The following is a 21232-nucleotide window of genomic DNA, read 5'->3' as shown; positions in this document are numbered from 1 at the left end:
CATCCAGTGCAGTATAGAATTTATGCAAGGTGCAGTGAAGTTGTTTTGGCAACTAGTGGTGGTCCAAGACCTTTTTTTTTCTCAATTTAATTTATCATTGTCTGTATATACAATATGCACATACATTATATTTTATATATATATATATATATATATATATATATATATATATATATATATATATATATATATTTTTTTTTTTTTTTTGATAATAAGAAATAAATACACATATACACAGATAGATAAATTATTGAAAATGAAAGCGCAAAACCTAATTAACAATATTTTTGCAGTTTACTATATCTACTTCTGAAAGTATTTTCAAGAATCTCATGAAAATAAGCTTGATAACAGAAAACCAAGATACTAAGAGAATCAGAGTAAGAAAATGACAGTATTCATACTTGTTTTTTGCAACCCATAGGATTTGCCCTCACTAGACCAGTGTTCAGTGTTCATCTGGTTTCTGTTTCATAGTATATAAAACCCACAAGAGCACATCATTTTCTCAGTTCTGTAATCCAACTGCAACACTCCTGTTAGTTTTTGGTTTTACATTATATACGTCCTTTCCAAGGATCTTCGCAGTGATTACTTTCTCCCCTGTCAGTACATGTGACACTAACCAGTCATGGGTGTTTGTGAACTCATGTTGGTGGAGAAGGGTAGATATGTGGATAAGGGTAGCACTTTTCCTCAAAGTGTATTGAGCTGTTCTGTGATGCAGCTTGAGCAGCCATTTTAAAAGATGCACTAGCTGGCTTCATCTCCCTCTGAGGAAGCATGGCTTAGACCAGTGGTTTTCAAAGTGGGGGCCACGGCCCCTGGGGGGCCGCCAGGGGGCGCTAGGGGGGCCTCAGAAAGTTGGAGGGACGATAACAAAAAAATTGAGAAAAAAATATATACTTTTTTTAAATAATTATTATTAAATATAGTGTAATTAGTTTTTTAATCATTATTCATCTCATCTCATTATCTCTAGCCGCTTTATCCTTCTACAGGGTCGCAGGCAAGCTGGAGCCTATCCCAGCTGACTACGGGCGAAAGGCGGGGTACACCCTGGACAAGTCGCCAGGTCATCACAGGGCTGACACATAGACACAGACAACCATTCACACTCACATTCACACCTACGGTCAATTTAGAGTCACCAGTTAACCTAACCTGCATGTCTTTGGACTGTGGGGGAAACCGGAGCACCCGGAGGAAACCCACGCAGACACGGGGAGAACATGCAAACTCCGCACAGAAAGGCCCTTGCCGGCCACGGGGCTCGAACCCGGACCTTCTTGCTGTGGGGCGACAGCGCTAACCACTACACCACCGTGCCGCCCTTTTTAATCATTATTATAAAATATAATTATTAATAATAATACATCATATTGAAATGTTGTTTGCCATGCTCATCTCTCCGATTGCCTGTGACGTTGCGGTTTGCGCCATTTATCAAACTGCTTTGCTCCTCAAGCTAGCGTATTGCTACATGCAAAATGGACAGGTTTTTGAAGAAGAGACCAAAGGAACAAACCAACAGCCCTGCTGTGGAGGACACTGCTGCGAAAAAAAACTAAGAAGTCCTGGCCAACTAAAATCCGAAAATATGAGGCAGCATACATTAAGTATGGCTTTACAGCCATACAGAAAAATGGCCATGATTGCCTGAAATGCGTCCTCTGTCTGGAGACCCTGTCAAACGAGTGCTTAAAACCTTTGAAACTTCAGCGTCACTTGGTACAAAAACATCCGACAGATGCTGAAAAAACAGTAGATTTCTTCAGATGCAAAGAAGAGCATTTGGTCAGGCAATCTGCTGCATTCACCCAGCAAGCTACTGTCCCCGAGTGGGCCCTGAAGGCATCATTTTTAGCCTCGTACCACATTGCTCGTGCTAAAAAACCTCACTCAATTGGAGAAGATTTGATTTTACCAGCCACCAAAGACATTGTCCAAGAATTGCTTGGTGAGGATGCTGCCAAAAAAAAAATCAATGCTGTCCCACTCTTTGATAACACCGTGAGCCGACGGATTGGTGACATGGCTCAAGACGTATCTGCTCAGCTGTTGGAGCAGGTGAGAGCCAGCGAATACTTCGCACTTCAGCTGGATGAGAGCACAGATTTATCCAATGAGGCCCAACTGCTTGTGTACATCAGATTTATTTCACAGGAAAGATTTGTGGAGGAAATACTATTTTGTAAAGCGCTTGAAAGAAGAACTACTGGGAAAGACATTTTTCAAGTTTTGGACGATTACACTGAGTCTAACGGAGGACTGGACCCGTTGTGTGGGGGTGTGTTCGGACGGAGCCGCGGCAATGACCAGGAAGATCAGTGGAGTGACCGCTCTCATTAAGCAGAAGGCCCAGCATGTAGTGGCCACACACTGCATGCTCCATCGCGAGGCACTGGTCGCAAAAAGGATGGATAACGAGTTGAATCAGGTACTACAGGAGGTTATACAGTTTATTGTTCAGTGCGAAAATATTTGTGTTGAAAATATGTTGGTTAATAATATTCTTATGCTAAACAAATGTAACAATTATTGAATATTGAATAAAAGTAAGAGAAAACATTCTAAAAGTTGATGTTTCTTTACATATTTTGTAGCATTGTCTGTGGGTTTGCAAAGGGGGTCCCCGGCCAGAAGTTAATGCTGTTTGGGGGGCCTTGGCATGGAAAAGTTTGGGAACCCCTGGCTTAGACTTCATCTTCACCGACACGTAGTCATGTCGAGAGCTAGCTAGTGACTGGGAATTGGTAAATTACCAAATTGGAAGAAAATAGGGTACATTAAAAAAAAAATCAGTTTAAAATTTCAGAAACAATTTTAAAAATATGTTTGTTTGTCTTTTCCCAACGTACCTCAAAAAGTAGTGAACGGATTTTGACGAATTTTCGACGAAAGGTGAGCCATGGACCAAGGAACAATTGATTAGATTTTGATGCAAATCTGGATATGTATGTCAATCCAGGATTTTTTTTTTCTGTCTGTTCCCAGCGTAACTCAAAAAGTAGTGAACAGATTGTGATGAAATTTGGTGTACAGCTTTAGTATTATCCTACGTTCAAGTGATTTGAATTTGATGTTGATGATACAGTATGTGGCTTGGTGGAGGTATGCTCTCTACCGAGGGCCCTTCTAGTTCCAAGGTGTATTTTTTTTTGGGGGGGGGGGGGGGGGGGTTAAGTCTGGTATAAGATATTCAACATGGACTACCTTAAAAAAAAATAAAGAAAGTGGTGAATATCAGGTATTTCTGCATTGTCTTGGTTAAATTACTGAAGGTTAAGAGCCTTCACTGGGCTCGATGCCTGCACTGTGCCACAAATAAGATCATGACAAATATAAAATTTGAAGAAGCTATCCATTTATAAAACTATCTCATTAGGCGAGGGCGGCATGGTGGTGTAGTGGTTAGCGCTGTCGCCTCACAGCAAGAAGGTCCGGGTTTGAGCCCCGTGGCCGACGAGGGCCTTTCTGTGTGGAGTTTGCATGTTCTCCGCGTGTCCGCGTTGGTTTCCTCAGGGTGCTTCGGTTTCCCCCACAGTCCAAAGACATGCAGGTTAGGTTAACTGGTGACTCTAAATTGACCGTAGGTGTGAATGTGAGTGTGAATGGTTGTCTGTGTCTATGTGTCAGCCCTGTGATGACCTGGCGACTTGTCCAGGGTGTCGCCCGTAGTCAGCTGGGATAGGCTCCAGCTTGCCTGCGACCCTGTAGAAGGATAAAGCGGCTAGAGATAATGAGATGAGATGAGAAGCTAAATACACTTTTTCAGGTTACACAGGCTTGGGATTAATAAAGTCTATCTATCTATCTATCTATCTATCTATCTATCTATCTATCTATCTATCTGTCTATCTATCTATCTATCTATCTATCTATCTATCTATCAAAATATATAAAATATTAAACTGAAAGCTTTTCATATTAAAACAATGAAAATATCTAACATGGTCTTACAATTATAATTTCCCTTGACTCAACTTTTGTTAAATTTATAATTAGTGAAAAGATAAGAGTTGGCTTTACTCTCAGTCTTTTTCTCAAACTTTCAGAGTGCTGAACTGAAATTGTAACTCAGTAAAACAAACAAACAAACAAAATCAAACAAAAATCCTGTACTTTGCATATGAAAACTGTGCATTCAAACCTTAAATACCCACTCCCAAAGACACACCCTCATGATCAACCAATGGCAATTCACTCAAGGCAATGAGTATCTCCACCTGAAGGTACACCCTCATACTAGACACATCATGCTCACACATAGGTTAATTGACAAGCAAACACATAATAAACATTAACACAGTTTGCTGAAATATTAAAACTCATGATATGGACAGGTAAGAGGCTGAATTTATTTTAAAAAAGTAAAAAAGAAACAGAAAAGGGACAAATCCTCATTCATAACATTATTCATTCATGCCCTTAGTTAACGTGAAAATATATCTTGTTATATACCGAGGCATTTGAGAGACAGGCAAAGGAATTGTGTCAGAGATTTTCACACAGGGGATATAGCACTGCATTACTGGAGGATCACCTAGCTCAAATGTGTAATATCCAACCTTATGAGCTGTGGAATACAAACTACGAACACAAACACCCCACTAACATTCATCTCCACCTTCAGATACATAACCACTAAAAATATCATGCAGCATCAGTGGCATATTTTAAGCAATGATCCAAACGTTGGCCATGCTTTTCAAGATCCCCCATGATTCTGTTACAAAAGAGCTCCTAATCTGGGAGATCATCCAGTGAGTTCTTATTCCCCAGCCTCTATACTGTACCACCTCCCTTTCCTTGTAAAATACCAGAGGCTAATTTTAAATGCTTGAATCTGTAACAACATGCTCACGGAGAAATGCTTCATCCAGCCAAATACTAACACATTGTTTAAGGTAACGGGTGAAAATAAATGTTTACATCTCATCTCATTATCTCTAGCTGCTTTATCCTGTTCTACAGGGTCGCAGGCAAGCTGGAGCCTATCCCAGCTGACTACGGGCGAAAGGCGGGGTACACCCTGGACAAGTCGCCAGGTCATCACAGGGCTGACACATAGACACAGATAACCATTCACACTCACACCTATATGTTTGTCTATATTTGTAGTGTCTCTGTCAATGCGTCCTTGTGGTTGAGATCGCATAGGGGAATCAAATGATAACTCAAAGCTAGAATTTGGGAACATAAATATGCCATTAAGAGAAAAGGTGAAAGGTCATGAATTGCCAGACATTTTAATTCCAGAGGCCATGATGGTGACTCATTGAGGTTCATGGGCCTGGAGATTGTTAATCATTCACCAAGAGGGGGAAATCATAAAAACCACATGTTGAAGAGAAAGGCTTGGTATATTTTCATGCTAAATAAGGTGCGTGTAGTGGCTAGCACTGTTGCCTCATGGCAAGAAGGTTCTGGGTTCGACCCCAGTGGCCAACAGGGGCCTTTCTGTGTGGAGTTTGCATGTTCTCTCCGTGTCTGTGTGGGTTTCCATGGGGGCTTCTGGTATCCCAAAAGGCATGCAGTTCGGCTAACTGGCTACTCTTTATTGTCCATTGATCATCCTGGTGAAGGAGGGGCTCTGCCAAGTTTAAATGCCCTAGACACACCAATGATGGACTGTTAAAATGTAATCAGTGGTGCCCCTATGGCCCTTGCTTGCTATGAGAGAAGATCATGAGGGTGTCTCTGTGGATGTGGGTATTGAAGCTTATTTATGCAAAGTGCAACCTTTTATTGTTTTATATAGGTAAAAATACACTTGAAAATCAAATAATGTACAAAATAGCAGTAATACAAATACAGTACAATAACTGTAATGGAGAAGGTGCTTAGAAGAGTAGCTTATGAGGTGTATATGAACAGTAGTGCAAATGACCAATAGCAGCAGATACAACAGTAATGCAAATGATTGTAGTGTGATGTGCAAACGGATGAGATAGAGTTTCTTGTGTAAATGAATGTATTACAGACCAGGGGTAGGGGGTAGGTAGTGGACAGAGTTCAGCATCCTGACAGCCTGGTGGATGAAGCTGTTCAGCAGTCTTGTGGAGCAGGCCCGGAGGCTCCAGTACCTTTTCCCTGAGGGCAGGAGGCTGAAGAGTGAGTGTAAAGGGTGGGAGGTGTCACAAGCGATGCTGATGACTCTGTGAGTAAGACGGGAGTGATAGATGTCCGTAAGGGAGGGCTGAGGGGTACCAATGATCTTGCTGGCCGTGTTCACTATGCGTTGCAGAGTCTCCCGGCAGGAGGCATTGCAGCCTCCGTACCATGCAGTGATGCAGCCAGTGAGGACACTCTCAATGGTGCCCCGTGTAGAATGAGCACATGATGGGGGGTGGGACTCGTGCACTCCTCAGTTTGTGGAGGAAGTAGAGGCGAGTTTGAGCCTTCTTGGCCAGCGATGCGGTGTTGTTGTACCAGGAGAAGTCCTCAGCGATGTGCACCCCTAGGAATTTGGTGCTGCTCACCCTCTCCACTGCAGCACCATCGATGGTCAGAGGGGGATGCTGTGAGTGACCTCTCCTGAAGTTGACTACAATCTCTTTGATCTTCCCCACATTCAGGAAGAGATTGTTGTCTTTGCTCCACTGGACCAGTTGGCTCACCTTATTCCTGTAGTTGGCTTCATCATTGTTAGTGATGAGGCCCACCACAGTCGTGTCATCCGCAAACTTGATGATGTGGTTGGTGCTGTAGATTGGTACACAGTGATGGGTCAGCAGGATGAAGAGCAGCAGGCTGAGCACACACCCTTGTGGGGCCCCTGTGCTCAGCATGATGGTCCTGGAGGTGTTACTGCCGACCTGCACATTCTGTAGCCTCCCTGTAAGAAAGTCCAGCACCCAGGTACAAAGAGAGGTGTTGAGTCCCAAATGTCTGAGTTTTTGTATTACCTGCTGGGAAATGATTGTGTTGAATGCTGAACTGTAATCCAAGAACAGCATTCGCACATAGATGTTCTTTGAGTCCAGGTGAGTGAGGGCTGGGTGTAGAGCAGCGGAAATAGCATCCTCTGTGGACCTGTTTGACCTATATGCAAACTGGAATGGGTCATGAGAGGGAGGGAGGATGGACTTGATGTTCTGCATGACCAGCCGCTCAAAGCACTTCATGATGATGGAAGTCAGTGCTACGGGCCGATAGTCATTATAGCTGGATGGGAGGGGCTTCTTTGGCACTGGTATTATGATTGTAGCTTTGAAACAGGTGGGGACAACAGCTTGGTTCAGGGAGATGTTAAAGATGTCAGCGAGGACATCCTTGAGCTCCATGGCACAGTCCTTCAGAACACGACCAGGTATGTTGTCTGGTCCAGCTGCCTTACATGGGTTGATCCTGGAGAGGGTCCTCTCCATGCTGGCTGGAGCCAGACATGCAGCCTGCTCGTCCGGGGAAGGAGTGGTCTTCTGTGCTGGTGTGTTGTTTTGTGTTTCAAAGCATCCAAAGAAGTCATTGAGGCAGTTTAGCAATGTGATGTCACTGTCACAGGTCTGTGGTGGGGGTTTGTAGTTTGTGAGAGTTTGAATGCCATGCCAGAGAGACTGTGCATCTCTGGTGTTGCTGAAGTGTCCAGATATTTTCTTGCTGTACTGACGTTTTGCCTCCCTGATGCCGCGGGACAGGGTGGCTCTGGCTGTTGCTAGTCCTGTGGTGTCATTGGCCCTAAAGGCTGTGTCCCAAGCCTGCAGAAGCCTGTGAACCTCTCCTGTCAGCCAAGGCTTCTGGTTAGCATGAACAGTGATGGTTCTTTCCATTATAGCAAAATGGAAAGAATATGTCACCACTACAAACCTGACAAGAGAAGGCCGCCCACCAAAACTCACAGACCAGGCAAGGAGGGCATTAATCAGAGATGCAACAAAGACACCAAAGATAACACTGTTGGAGCTGCAAAGATCCACAGTGGAGATGGGATTATCTGTCCATAGGACCACTTTAAGCCATACACTCCACAGAGCAGAGCTTTATAGAAGAGTGGCCTAAAAAAAAACATGTTTGGAGTTTGCCCAACAGCATGTGGCAGACTCCCCGAACACATGGAAGAAGATTCTCTGGTCAAATCAGATTAAAATTGATCTTTTTGGCCATCATGGGAAGTGCCATGTGTGGCACAAACCCAACATCTTGAGAGCACTATTCCTACAGTGAAGCATGGTGGTGGCAGTATCGTGCAGTGGGGATATTTTTCATCTGCAGGGACAGGAAAGCTGGTCAGGACTGAAGGAAAGATGTATGGCACTAAATACAGGGCAGTTCTAGAGGAAAATCTGTTTGAGTCAGTCAGAGGTTTGAGACTGGGACGAAGGTTCACGTTCCAGCAGGACAATGACCCTAAACATACTGCTAAATCTACACTGGAATGGTTTAAAGGGGAGCATTTAAATGTCTTGGAATTGCCTAGTCAAAGCCCAGACCTCAATCCAATTGAGAATCTGTGGCATAACTTGAAGATTGCTTGTAGCAGCTTATTGCTGTACACCAACGCAACCCATCTCACTTGAAGGAGTTGGAGCAGTTTTGCCTTGAGGAATGGGCAACAATCCCAGTGGCTAGATGTGCTAAGCTAATAGAGACATACCCCAAGAGACTTGCAGCAAAAGGTGGCTCTACAAAGTATTGACTTTGGGGTGAATACCTATGCACACTCCAGATTTTTGTGTTTTTTTTCATCTTAATTATTGTTTGTCACAATAAAACAACAATTTTCACCTTTAAAGTGATAGCCATGTTGTGTAAATCAAATGGCGCTAACCCTCCAAAAAACAATTTTAATTCCAACTTGTAATGCGACAAAACAGGACAAACACCAAGGGGGATCAATACTTTTGCAAGACACTGTACTCATATTGAGGTCAATATGCTATTAAAAAAAAAAAACACTTGGCTAAAAAAGCAGAAAAGCCAAGTTGAGGATGTGAGGAAATATTCTATATTAGGGAAACACAGAAGGACTCTTAAGTTTGGGAAATTCCGCTCCAAGTCAGAGCAGGTTCGGCTGACCATGATGGTACTTGTAATGGTGTGGCAAGCTGCGTGACAGAAACCAATGAAATAAGACTGATGGGAAAGTGTTAAACGTAGTATATGGGGATGTCAAGCAAGGAGAGAGAATTTATATCGTGTGTGTGTGTGTGTGTGTGTGTGTGTGTGTGTGTGTGTGTGTGTGTGTGTGTGTGTGTGTGAGAAACTGGGGTTTGAGTTCTTCTGTAGCATCTTTGCATATTTCAAAAATGTTTCATAACGGGCCTTAGGAGAAGACTTGAACACTTTACACTCAGAGAACACACCAGATCCTGGGTAAGAGTGACATAAGCTTTTTTATTTGTGCTCATGTGCTTTCCATCATTGATGGACAGCAAAAGTTTGCAAACCAAATCACAAAGCAGCTCACTGCTTTCTGCTCTTAAAGGCCATGTACACACGCGCACGCGCGCACACACACACACACACACACACACACACACACACACACACACTCAGCTGGCTGCTCAAAAAGAGAGAGAGAGAGAGTGAGAGATCATATAAATATGTCTTGGATATATACATACATTAGTCATTACCCCTCTAGCTTGTACCCATACACCTCCCTCTCAGTTCACACCCACACTAAACCACACTTCCACCTGCTACATTCTCCTTGGACTGGCAGTCACATTTATTATTCTGTATGTTGTACATGTATTTCCTGTCAGTGCATGCTAAGCGCAAAGTGAAAATTCATACCACACTAAAGTAGTGTATAACTGTCTCACCTAAAGTTGTAGAAAGTGCTGTAAAGAATTTATCTTCATCACAAGGAGCAGCTAGCGACCTGGAAGCTACGCCTATTGACATTTTATCAGATACATCCCATATATGCAGGTGCACTTTGTACAGCTTATGTATACATATTATTGCCTGTTGATCATTTGTTTTTATTTTGGTCTGTTTTTATGCACAAATTATTAATCTATTAATCAATGTAAAAGGACAAACAGAAGCACCAGAAGTAGTTATTGGTTGCAACAGCAGTGGTGCAGAATTGCCAAAGTTTTTAAACACCCAAGTGTCATTTCTAGGTTGAGAATAGTCCAAAATAACCTCTCTATTTATGTTTGTGAGAAAATCATGAACTATGTGACTGTTAAATGTACTATTTTCCAACATTTTGATGAAATTTATTCTTTAACATGCTGCTCTTGCTATATGACAGATCATCAGTATGTGAGAGATTCTCATTCTTATCTGTGTTTACGAAACCATGTTTATATTCTGGTATGCGTAATGTTTTGCGCTTGTGGAATTTTATGAGGGTCGATATAATTATGATGTTTCGTTCTAAGGATTTCATGTAAGCTGTACACAATGTGCAAACAGAATAAATACTAGATATGCTCATGACTTAAAGGGATCATTAACATGTTATTATTCTATCTAAATTCACTGGATAGGAGCAATCATGTGCTCTGATTGGTTGCTCTACTACTAGGATATCAGCTCATATACCATGAGTAGAGGAAAACAAAATGGCAGAGTGTGTTGCTGAACCAACTGAGGATGAAATAAAAACTCTACTCAAACAAAACCGCAAAAAATATTTACAAAAAAGCAACAAAATATGGAATGAAAGTATTTGATGGTAAGAATGTACCATATCTTTTTTTTATTTTTCAAGAATTATTATTATAGCACTTTTCACAAATTGCTGCTGTCATTTCACCGGTTTGTTTACATTCTAAGTGGAAATGATTTTGTCGGACGTTTTGTATAAAGTTATATATCAAATTTGCAAAAAATAAAAATGCTCTATTTTTCAAAATCCAGTGAATGTGGATAGAATAAAACAGTTATTGAACTCATTCTTGTAGTACATGGCTTATAGTCAACTTGGTGCTACGCGCCTCATCGGCTATCATCTCATGTACGACTTGATTTCTTGGAATAATTGTTAAATGCAGGGCGGCATGGTGGTGTAGTGGTTAGCACTGTCACCTGACAGCAAGAAGGTTCTGGGTTCGAGCCCAGTGGCTGACGGGGGCCTTTCTGTGCGGAGTTTGCATGTTCTCCTCGTGTCTGAATGTGTTTCCTCCGGGTGCTCCGGTTTCCCCCACAGTCCAAAGACATCCAGGTTAGGTTAACTGGTGACTCTAAATTGACCGTAGGTGTGAATGCGAGTGTGAATGGTTGTTTGTCTGTGTGTCGGCCCTGTGATGACCTGGCGACTTGTCCAGGGTGTACCCGCCTCTCACCCATAGTCAGCTGGGATAGGCTCCAGCTTGCCCGCGACCCTGTAGAAGGATAAGCAGTTACGGATAATGGATGGAACTGTTAAATGTAATGTATTGTCTATTCTTGCAAAGCCAAAGATTGGCCTTCAAATGATAACTGAACTGTAATACAGAGTATGATTATAATCAAGACACTATGGCAGAGCCATGCTGATTTACTGTGTGTGTGTTTTCTTCAGAAAAGGGTCAAGTGTATAAGCAGAAGCGACCCACCATGTACCCTCCGTGGAGCAGCACATTTGACGCTCATGTTCACAGAGGGAGAGTGATGCACGTAGTGGTGAAAGACAGAACAGCTGAGTTGAAAACAGAGGCCACAGTGCAGCTCGACACACTCGCTTCCCGTTGTAAAAAGGAGAATGGCAAGCTTGAGATCTGGGTGAGTGCATGTGTGTGTATGCATGTATTTGCACACTTAAAAGGATAAAAATGCAAGTACAAGATCAAATTTGTCATCCTAATGAGAGAACATTTTGCCCTTTTCGCCAGTCCTTATAACAGAACTTACAATAAAATATACAGTTTTTCAATATACAGCATGAGGTATTTCAATATTAATTTTTTTGTACATATTAGACATAGTATCTTGCTCTAAATACATATTCAATTATGCAATATTTTATATTTTGTGCTCTTAATACTGAATACTTATCAGGCATTTCAGGGAAATTTACTTAAACTGTCTTGGTACTTGCCATTATTTTTATGAGTTCATAACACATTTACCTGTAAAAGAAAGTGCTACAGCATTTCATGAGTGAAAATTCATCTCAGCGGTTCTGTGTATAGTTTTAAGAAGAAACTCTTAGTTAAGGACTTTCAGTGCAGCTTTGTGAAAAACATAAGATTTTTTTTTTTGTCAATACAGCCCTTTTCAGTTTCAATTATTATAAATAATTTGCATAATAAGAAAGTACTTTTGCAAACTAATTCTAGGGCTTTTGCACTAGAAAGGTATCATTAATGACTATAAAATCTTACACATTTTTGTAAATAATATGGCTGCTATAGGTATATTAATCAGTGGCTGAATTAAATACGTATAGCTCATGAATGGTTTGATGGATTCCCTTGAAACCTGAAATCATATCCATATTCATAACGAACACACTGTTCCTGTGTTAATAAAGGTGGAACTAAAGCCACAGGGTCGTCTGTTGATGGAAGCTCGCTATTTCTTGGAAAAAACAGGTGAGTTGGTCTTACACACATTGGATACACACTTAAAGGCTGGCTCACAGTACTCAGAAAAGTACCAGTTTATTGTATTATTATTATTATTATTGAGGGGGCGGCACGGTGGTGTAGTGGTTAGTGCTGTCGCCTCACAGCAAGAAGGTCCAGGTTCGAGCCCCGTGGCCGGCGAGGGCCTTTCTGTGCGGAGTTTGCATGTTCTCCCCGTGTCCGCGTGGGTTTCCTCCGGGTGCTCCGGTTTCCCCCACAGTCCAAAGACATGCAGGTTAGGTTAACTGGTGACTTTAAAATTGGCCGTAGGTGTGAATGTGAGTGTGAATGGTTGTCTGTGTCTATGTGTCAGCCCTGTGATGACCTGGCGACTTGTCCAGGGTGTACCCCGCCTTTCGCCCCTAGTCAGCTGGGATAGGCTCCAGCTTGCCTGCGACCCTGTAGAAGGATAAAGCAGCTAGAGATAATGAGATGAGATGAGATGAGATTATTATTGAGGGCGGTACGGTGGTGTAGTGGTTAGCGCTGTTGCCTCACAGCAAGAAGGTCTGGGTTCGAGCCCCGTGGCCGGCGAGGGCCTTTCTGTGTGGAGTTTGCATGTTCTCCCCGTGTCTGCGTGGGTTTCCTCCGGGTGCTCCGGTTTCCCCCACAGTCCAAAGACATGCAGGTTAGGTTAACTGGTGACTCTAAATTGACCGTAGGTGTGAATGTGAGTGTGAATGGTTGTCTGTGTCTATGTGTCAGCCCTGTGATGACCTGGCAACTTGTCCAGGGTGTACCCCGCCTTTCGCCCGTAGTCAGCTGGGATAGGCTCCAGCTTGCCTGTGACCCTGTAGAAGGATAAAGCGGCTAGAGATAATGAGATGAGATTATTATTATTATTATTATTACAATGCATAAAAAGCAATTAATTAAGAATATGTCAGGCTAAGTTCTTCAATCAAATCAGAAAACAGTTAGATTTATACAGAGGTGGACAAAGTACCCAAGTTTATTACTTAAGTCAAAGTACAGATCCCACTTTTTAAATGTTACTGTGATACAAATGAAAGTTTTCCAGTCAAATTTTTACTTAAGTTAAAGTACTGAAGTACTTGCTTTTAAAAATACTTAAGTATTAAAAGTACATTTTCTGTCAACGCATCATTGTATTATTGCCACAACACTTACAAAACCTAATGCCTCTGAAGCAACCGACTGGATTTTCTGATGAGCTTGTAGAACCTGTAGAGCTGAAGCTCCACCTGACATGCTAGCAAACTCTTTTCAAACTCAAAATCATTCTGGGTAGCTAATGTTACTAGAAAAGAGAGATTTCTACATTCTGTTTATTTGGCAAGATTATGCTAAAGTTAATGTTATTCATTTTAGCCTAACTCCGTTTTTACATGCTAACTAACAGTGTCCAAGTTCACTAGCTATATGTTAACATTCGCCGTGGACAAGTCTATGGCAACTTGGCGGGAAAATCCATAGAAAGTCATTTGACTAACCAGACTGCATCGCTATTGCAACATTATCACTAGCTCTAAAAGCACAGACAACTTTGTTGCAAGCTTTCTCTTGGAATAAAACGTTTATATCCCTCAATATGCTTCCGCAGGTTGGACAGCGAGTTTTTGAAGGCCGTGATGTGGTTAATTTTAGGCAAACATAAACATTTAAATCAAAACGAATCTTTAATCCTTTCTGAAAATTGAAACATGGGTTCTAGCTATAGCCATGGGTGCGTGTGAATTACCCAGAAAATCCTCCTCCTTCCATTAAATAATGCTGCTGAGAAATCATTGATCTTGATTTTATACAGTCTATGGATGTGACGTGACCCTAAAGGTTACTGATAGACTGTCTCAGTGTCACCTGCGAAAAAAACAATCACATTTTAGAAAAGAAGAAAAGGAAAAAAATCCACTTTCAAAGTTGCTTCATAGTAATGAATAACGAGGACTTTGATAGAAATGTAGTGGAGTTAAAAAGTATGATACCGGTATTTGTCTTTCAAATGTAGTGAAGTTAAAGTTATAAGTTTCCAAAAAAATAATATTCAAGTAAAGTAGATACTCAAAAAATGTACTTAAGTACAGTACTCAAGTAAATGTATTTTGTTACTGTCCACCTTTGGATTTATATTACATGTATGAACATTTTTAAATTCACAAGATAAAAATGACATTGAATATTCACAAACAGAAAAGGAACCATGTATTTATAAAGGAAACATGTTTATATTCTAAAAGCACATACTATCAGTGTGTATGTATGCATGCATAGGCGCCAACTTCATGTCAACATTGGGGGGTCAGAATTATGTTCTTGCACCGTGACTTCATGACATCGGCAGTGTATGTAGTTGAATATCAAAGACTCAGTTGTAAGTCATTTTCATTCATTACTATTCACCGTTGCAAGTGGGAAGCGCCCATTTTAACGATAACTTATTATGATGCATTAAAAAATCTCGCGACTTTAAACATTGTATGAAACAATTTATTCAATAAACAAATTTAGTTTAATGCAATTTTCTTTGAGATGAATTTGGCAGACAACTGACAAGAATAGTGCACAAAAAAAAAACATGCACCATACTCCATAAAAAGGCTTAGGCGTGTTAAACTCATATATCCGCATGTGCGTAAGGCTACCTCGTGGCCAACCATTCTTGGGTAGAAAAACGGCTAAGTACATGAATGTAGTTTCTGTTAAGAGTTAATGGATATGACAAAGTTAATTTTAATCTTACTTACAAACTTTAACAACACATCTCTTTCATGGCCACGGAAATAGAGTGCTCCGAGATGATGCTAAAAATAGTAACCATGCGGTCGGCGCGGCCATCTTGGAAGTCACTCGCTCCAGAGCGCGCATAGAGTACAAATCATAGAGGAAACATTCACCGATTCGTTTCCGCGTTAGAGGGCTTAGAAGCTTTGATTTTTTAAGAATTTAGGCATCTGAAGTGATGGAGCACTACTGTGAAAGTTTGGATAAGCAGGCACGGGAGCGTTATGCTGAGAAGTTACGTTTCATTGGGAATGTAGATCCATACACTGTTAGTGAGAAGGAATGGAAAGCTGACCCCAGCTTGTTGCCGCATAATTATTATCAATTATTTTAGTCAGTGAATAAAATGTAGGCCTAGTATGTAACTTGTACTAACAGCATGTGTACATAAACATTACTAGGCCTAGATCTTAAATGCCATTTGATGCAACAATGCACTGCAGTAGACATAAGCTACCTAATGTGACAAATATATCCATTAATCATTGCTGAAAGTACATAGAAAAGATAATAGTTTGTATCACATTTATTTTAGTAACTATGAAATTCAAGACAATTTAACCTACCTGTCACAAAGTGATCAGAACAAATCCGGATACAGTCTAGTCCTAAATTTGATCGGTTAATGGCAGCCAGCCACTGTCGTCTCCTCCGCTCGCTTTTCTCCTGTGCTGCAATTCCCTGGTTTGTCACGACTTTAGGGAGTCTGTGGAAGCTTTTGCCACCCTTTTCCCCTCGGTTACTACAGCCAACAATGACACACGTATTCGGCATTTTGCTTCGCTGAGCAACAACAATGCACTGACACAGCGACGTTTGACTTCCAATATGGCCGCCGCCAGGTTCGCGCTGATCTCGAAGCACTCTATTAACAAGTAGGCAGTAAAAAGAAATAAGCAATATAAGGACATGAGAAAATCATATTCACCCTAATAGCCCATCAGCCCTAAAACTTCGCAAAAACATCACTCCTTCTGTCACAAGCACTGATAAACTCATCCACTTGTCCATTTTGCTTCATTTCTATGTTCACTGTTCAGTGAAAACGGTTGCGGGAGGCCACACAGAACTTTTCGCCTCAGTAGTGCTGCCTTGGTTGCTACGCAACGAACCATTTTATGTTTTTTTTTTGCCTGGCCCGTGTAGGCCTAGTGCTACGCAGTGTAAATTTTGCGGAGTGCAACCTGTCAATCACTCACTGCCAACCATTGGAATATTGCAAGCGGAAAAGGGGGCGGGTCATGTCCGATCATAACATTTTAGGTGACGTTTCTATAGATTACGTATTTTGCATTCAAAGCTAGGCTATTATTTGTTTAGTTGGTTTCAATCGTCAGTTAACATGAATTCATCTGTACTGTTTACTACTTTTTCACGTTTCATTATTGGGGTGTTTTTGCCCCCCAACTTTATCTTTGGGGGGTCAAAAAGGTCCGTGCCCCCCCGCAGATGGCGCCAGTGTATGCATGTGTGTGTGTGTGTGTGTGTACACACACACACGTATGCACTGATATAAAAAAAAATTATGTTTTTATGTGTAGATGCAGGTCATGGTGAGGGAGATGGAGATGGAGAGCCTGAGCGAGAGAGAGAGGGTGTGTTTGCGCTGCATCAACGTCGTGGTGCGATCAAACAGGCTAAAGTCCACCTGGTGAAGTGTCATGAGTTCACGGCCACTTTTTTCCCCCAACCCACCTTCTGCTCAGTCTGCAAGGAGTTTGTCTGGTACGGCCCCAAACTGTTGCTTCAAAGTTGGAAACGCATGCACCAAAATATATAGGATGTCTTGGTAGGATGTAATACAGAAAGCTTACGTTATCAATGTTTATACTGTAGGTTTTTTTTTTTGGTTGTTTGTTTTAATTATTAAATAAATTAACATTAGAAATCCTTTTATGGAGTAGCATACAGATGCAACCTAATATGAAAGACAACTGATTAAATAAAATAACACGTGTATACACCTCAGTCAGAAGAGAGTAAGTTTGAGGTTAAAGAAAAACATATTGAGTAACTTGGCTCCCCTGGATTCATACATGTCTGCATCACTGGTTGCTGAACACTGACATAATGAAGCCTCTCTATGTTATTTACTTGAATATTAGACCATTTTTTTGTGTGTTTTGATTATATTCAGCTCTCCAATACATCACAGAACTGACAGAGTCTTTCCAGAGGGCTGATCTTTATAAACCCAGTGGTTTTCCTGCCTCAACACTATCTAACGACAGCTATTTTTGGCTGTTATCTGGGTCATCTTTCATGTTTGTTTGTTTGTTTTTTCCATTTCACTCAACATGTTGATTGAAATGCAAAGTAATGGAGTACTGTAATGAAGAAAAATGAAGTTAAATGTTAAGTGATCAAATGAGTAACTGGCACCACTTTATTAATTTGCGCGAGCAGTAGTGGCGTAAATTGTTACTCAGGATCTTTCTACTTTATTACTCTTTTATTATTATTATTATTATTATTATTATTATTATTATTATTATTATTATTATTATCCTCCCAACATTTTTAGGATGCTATTTCTCTCTCAGTTTTCAACCAATCATCACCAAATTTCACAGGAACAATGACTCTAAGCTGAACGAAGTTGCTATGACTTTTGGTGCTGATCCGGATCACTGAACCGGAATGATCCATGAAAAACTGGCTTTTTTCCTCACTAAGCGTCATTCTCTATCTCTTACCATTCCAGATCTATAGGGTATGGTGACCAGACATCCTGGTTTGTAAGAGCTAGCACAAATCACTGTGACTTTAGTCACAGTCTCTATCTAGTTAAAGTTTCCTTTTAAACCCAACATATATTTGAAGTTGAAGATATTTGCGCACACACACACACATACTAGGTGATTTTGCTGAGTGAATAAACTTGATTTAATTGTATATAATAGTAACATATGTTTATAATAATCTGAAGATCTACAGATACTTAGTGAGAAAGTACTGAAAAGAAGCTCTATGCTCCATTAAATGAATGACAGTTGTGAGTCGAGGACAGAAGAATATTTATTAGCAGTAATAACCTGCTCTCTCTCTCTATCTCGTAGGGGTCTGAATAAACAGGGATATCAGTGCCGACGTGAGTCCACAGAATTTTTTTGTCTATAAAGCCTCTTAATAATGGGTTTTCACAAAGCTCGTCAGTACACTAATTCTATTTCTGTCTCTTCTTTAGAATGCAATGCTGCCATCCATAAGAAGTGTATTGATAAAGTGATTGCCAAGTGTACAGGCTCAGCCATTAACAGCAAAGAAACAATGGTAACTCCTGCACACATTCAGTTCTGTTTATTTATGACATCCGTCTTCAGTCAGATACATCCAGAGCTATCTTATTGGTATGTGGATAGCAGAACACACTCTGTTGATTAATTTTGTTTCACATCCTACACACATGAAGTCATAGTCATCTGCTGTTCCTGTTGTAGTATCATGTGTTTGGAACCAAGAGTGTTGTTTAGGGGAAGGAAAAGTGTGTTCCCAGCTAGAAACTACAGTATATAAGAAATGTGTGCTGTTATAGGAAAATAATCCATGCCAGGGTGGTGTGTGTATACCACCCTGATGTGCACTGGATTATTTAACTATAACAGCAGAAGTGTGGTGTTTTGTTGCTCTCATACCACAGCAATTTGCCAACAATTACAATTTATAATTTGTTTATGAATGTCAAGTCCCACACTATAAATTAATCTAACGGACCGTCTGCGAGAGGAGTTAGATCTTTTTAGCACTTACTTTAGAGCGGCAGTAAACAGTTGTTCCTCATCAGCAAGAGATTAGGGATATTGGGAAATTTAAGAAAATACATCAATATCAAGATCAGCAAGATGATCTTCAACACCTTGGTTTTATCTCTTCGAGTACTGTGATGTGGTCTGGTCGAATGCAGATGCGAGTAAATTGGAAAGGCTCTATCATTTCCAGAAAAGAGGTGCACGTTTAATACTCAAGAAGAAAATCAGGGATGAACGTTCTGAAGTCCTTTTCAGAAAGATAAATTGGGTTCCTATTGTTGAAAGATGGAAATTTAACAAATGTCTGATGGTGTACAAATGTACAATATGAACGGGATTCTACCAGAATACCTACATAAAATTTTTGTGATAAACTCTGATGTCCATAATTATAACATGAGAGTAAAGAACAGGGCAGAAATTTCACGAGGGCCACGGCCCTCGTGCCCTCTCAATTTGGCCTTGTGTCCTTGGAAAAAAATATCTGCCATAAGGCCACAGTGGCCTTGATGCCCTGCGGTTTTGCGGTTTTGTAGTCTGCCTCGTGACTGCCAATAGGCTTTAACATCACCTGCGTCTATTGAGAAAAAAATACGTCTTTTGATGACATTCTGGATTCTTATTGGGCAACTCATCAGTGGTGGATCGGACTCGAGCCTGGCATGAACCGCTCCGACGTGCTATAATGACACCAATCTATCACCAGCCAACCAGGAGACTTAATCAAACGCATCCCCCGCCCACTTGTGTCCACGTCTGAGACGTTGAATTTTCACAGAAGGAGGGAAGAAGTTGACTGAAGTAAGACTGTGTGATAAATTAACGAACGAATAAGAGAGGAATTTCAGCATATAGGGCTTAAGTTTGTTACCGTTAAATAAGCATTGCTTGTACAGTAACGTTATGCCGTTACAACGTTGACCCACTTTTAACGTGCCGAGTACCGACTGTAGCCGGTAACAAATGCTAATTAGCTCGCTGTCAAGTTTTTCCTTTGTCGAGCTTTAAGCGTAAGGTCATGGATGTTACTACTGCTTGTTCCTGCCATAATATGATACGTGATATGTGCTGTTGTCTGTTCATAGCCACTTTTTTAATCTATGCAGTTAGCGTTGTTTTGTTACTAGTATTGTATGTTTCTTTTTGCTGTTTAACCGAAGTGTAACTGCTGCCATCTTGACGAGATCACCATTGCAAGAGATTTTATCTCATTGTTTTCGGCGTCATTACAACATTAACATTTACTTTTATTCATTTACCCCCCAGTAATAATTATGCTAAAAATATAATAAAAATGAGTACACCCAATGACTGTCTCATATACTCTTCATATACTCATACTGTTTAAGTAATGCAATAAAACTAATCTTTAAAAGTGGTGTTTACTCAAACTGTTTGTATAGAATGAACTTTGGGGTTAACAGTGTAATAGCGTTGCAGTGTTCTGCAAATTTGCAATTTAATATTTAAGATCTTGAGACATGAAAGTGCTATTTTAAAAAATAAAAGGTCAGAAATGTTTTCTTTGTCGTCTATTTAGTTCATTTTATTTCCTCAATAATTTTCCTTGATTGAGAAATCGGTCTGGACTCTTATGGGTTAATCAGTAGCCTGCATACTAGTATATGTTCCATTTACAGTCAAACATTTTGATGGACTCCAGGCTCAATTTTGATTAATCAAAAATCTGCGTAGTAGTACAGTCTGAAGATGCTCTTGCACATTCGGTGTCAGTTGAACAAAAATTATGGGGGGATATAGGTTTAATAAGTTTTACAATTTTTGAAGTAAGTGATGGATTGATAAGTTTAGATGTGTTCAATATTTTCTTATCTTCAGACATAATAGTGTAGGAGATGTTTCTTTACCTGCTTGATAGTTGCGACTGAGACTCCAATCTTCCTCAGAAGAGTCATTAGTCCTTAAATTAAATTCATTATAGACGTGAACTTAAAATCATTGTTTTATTTTATGGCCTTGGTGCCCTGGCTTTTGGCCTTCGTGCCCTCAAAAAATTTACAGCACAAAAGGCCAAGTGGCCCTGCCCCTAAAATGACGAAATTCCAGGCCTGGTAAAGAATATTCATATCTTGAAAATAAGCTCAAAATCAAGACATGGGACTTTTGCTTTTTCAGCAGCCAGGTTATATAATTCTCAGCCTGACTATATTAAAAACTCTGACACTACTAAGAAATTTATGACTGACTATTGGAGACACTTCTGGTATTTAG

General features: G+C 40.6%; 1 protein-coding gene across 2 annotated transcripts in view; it reads left to right on the top strand.

Annotated features, from left to right (window-relative positions):
* The window catches only part of prkcq (protein kinase C, theta), a 73596-nt gene that overhangs the window by 28171 nt on the left and 24193 nt on the right, over positions 1-21232 (top strand). For both annotated transcript variants that reach the window (XM_060902977.1, XM_060902976.1), the window contains exons 3-7: positions 11465-11664; positions 12416-12476; positions 16793-16976; positions 18311-18342; positions 18439-18524. In XM_060902977.1, coding sequence (XP_060758960.1) covers positions 11465-11664; positions 12416-12476; positions 16793-16976; positions 18311-18342; positions 18439-18524 — 563 coding nt within the window. The remainder of the gene's footprint in view (positions 1-11464; positions 11665-12415; positions 12477-16792; positions 16977-18310; positions 18343-18438; positions 18525-21232) is intronic.

The sequence above is a fragment of the Neoarius graeffei genome, chromosome 21, assembly GCF_027579695.1.
Source record: "Neoarius graeffei isolate fNeoGra1 chromosome 21, fNeoGra1.pri, whole genome shotgun sequence".
In the NCBI taxonomy this organism is placed as follows: domain Eukaryota; kingdom Metazoa; phylum Chordata; class Actinopteri; order Siluriformes; family Ariidae; genus Neoarius; species Neoarius graeffei.
The sequence above is the reverse complement of the archived record's forward strand: the minus strand, read 5'-3'. Positions and strand labels throughout refer to the sequence as shown.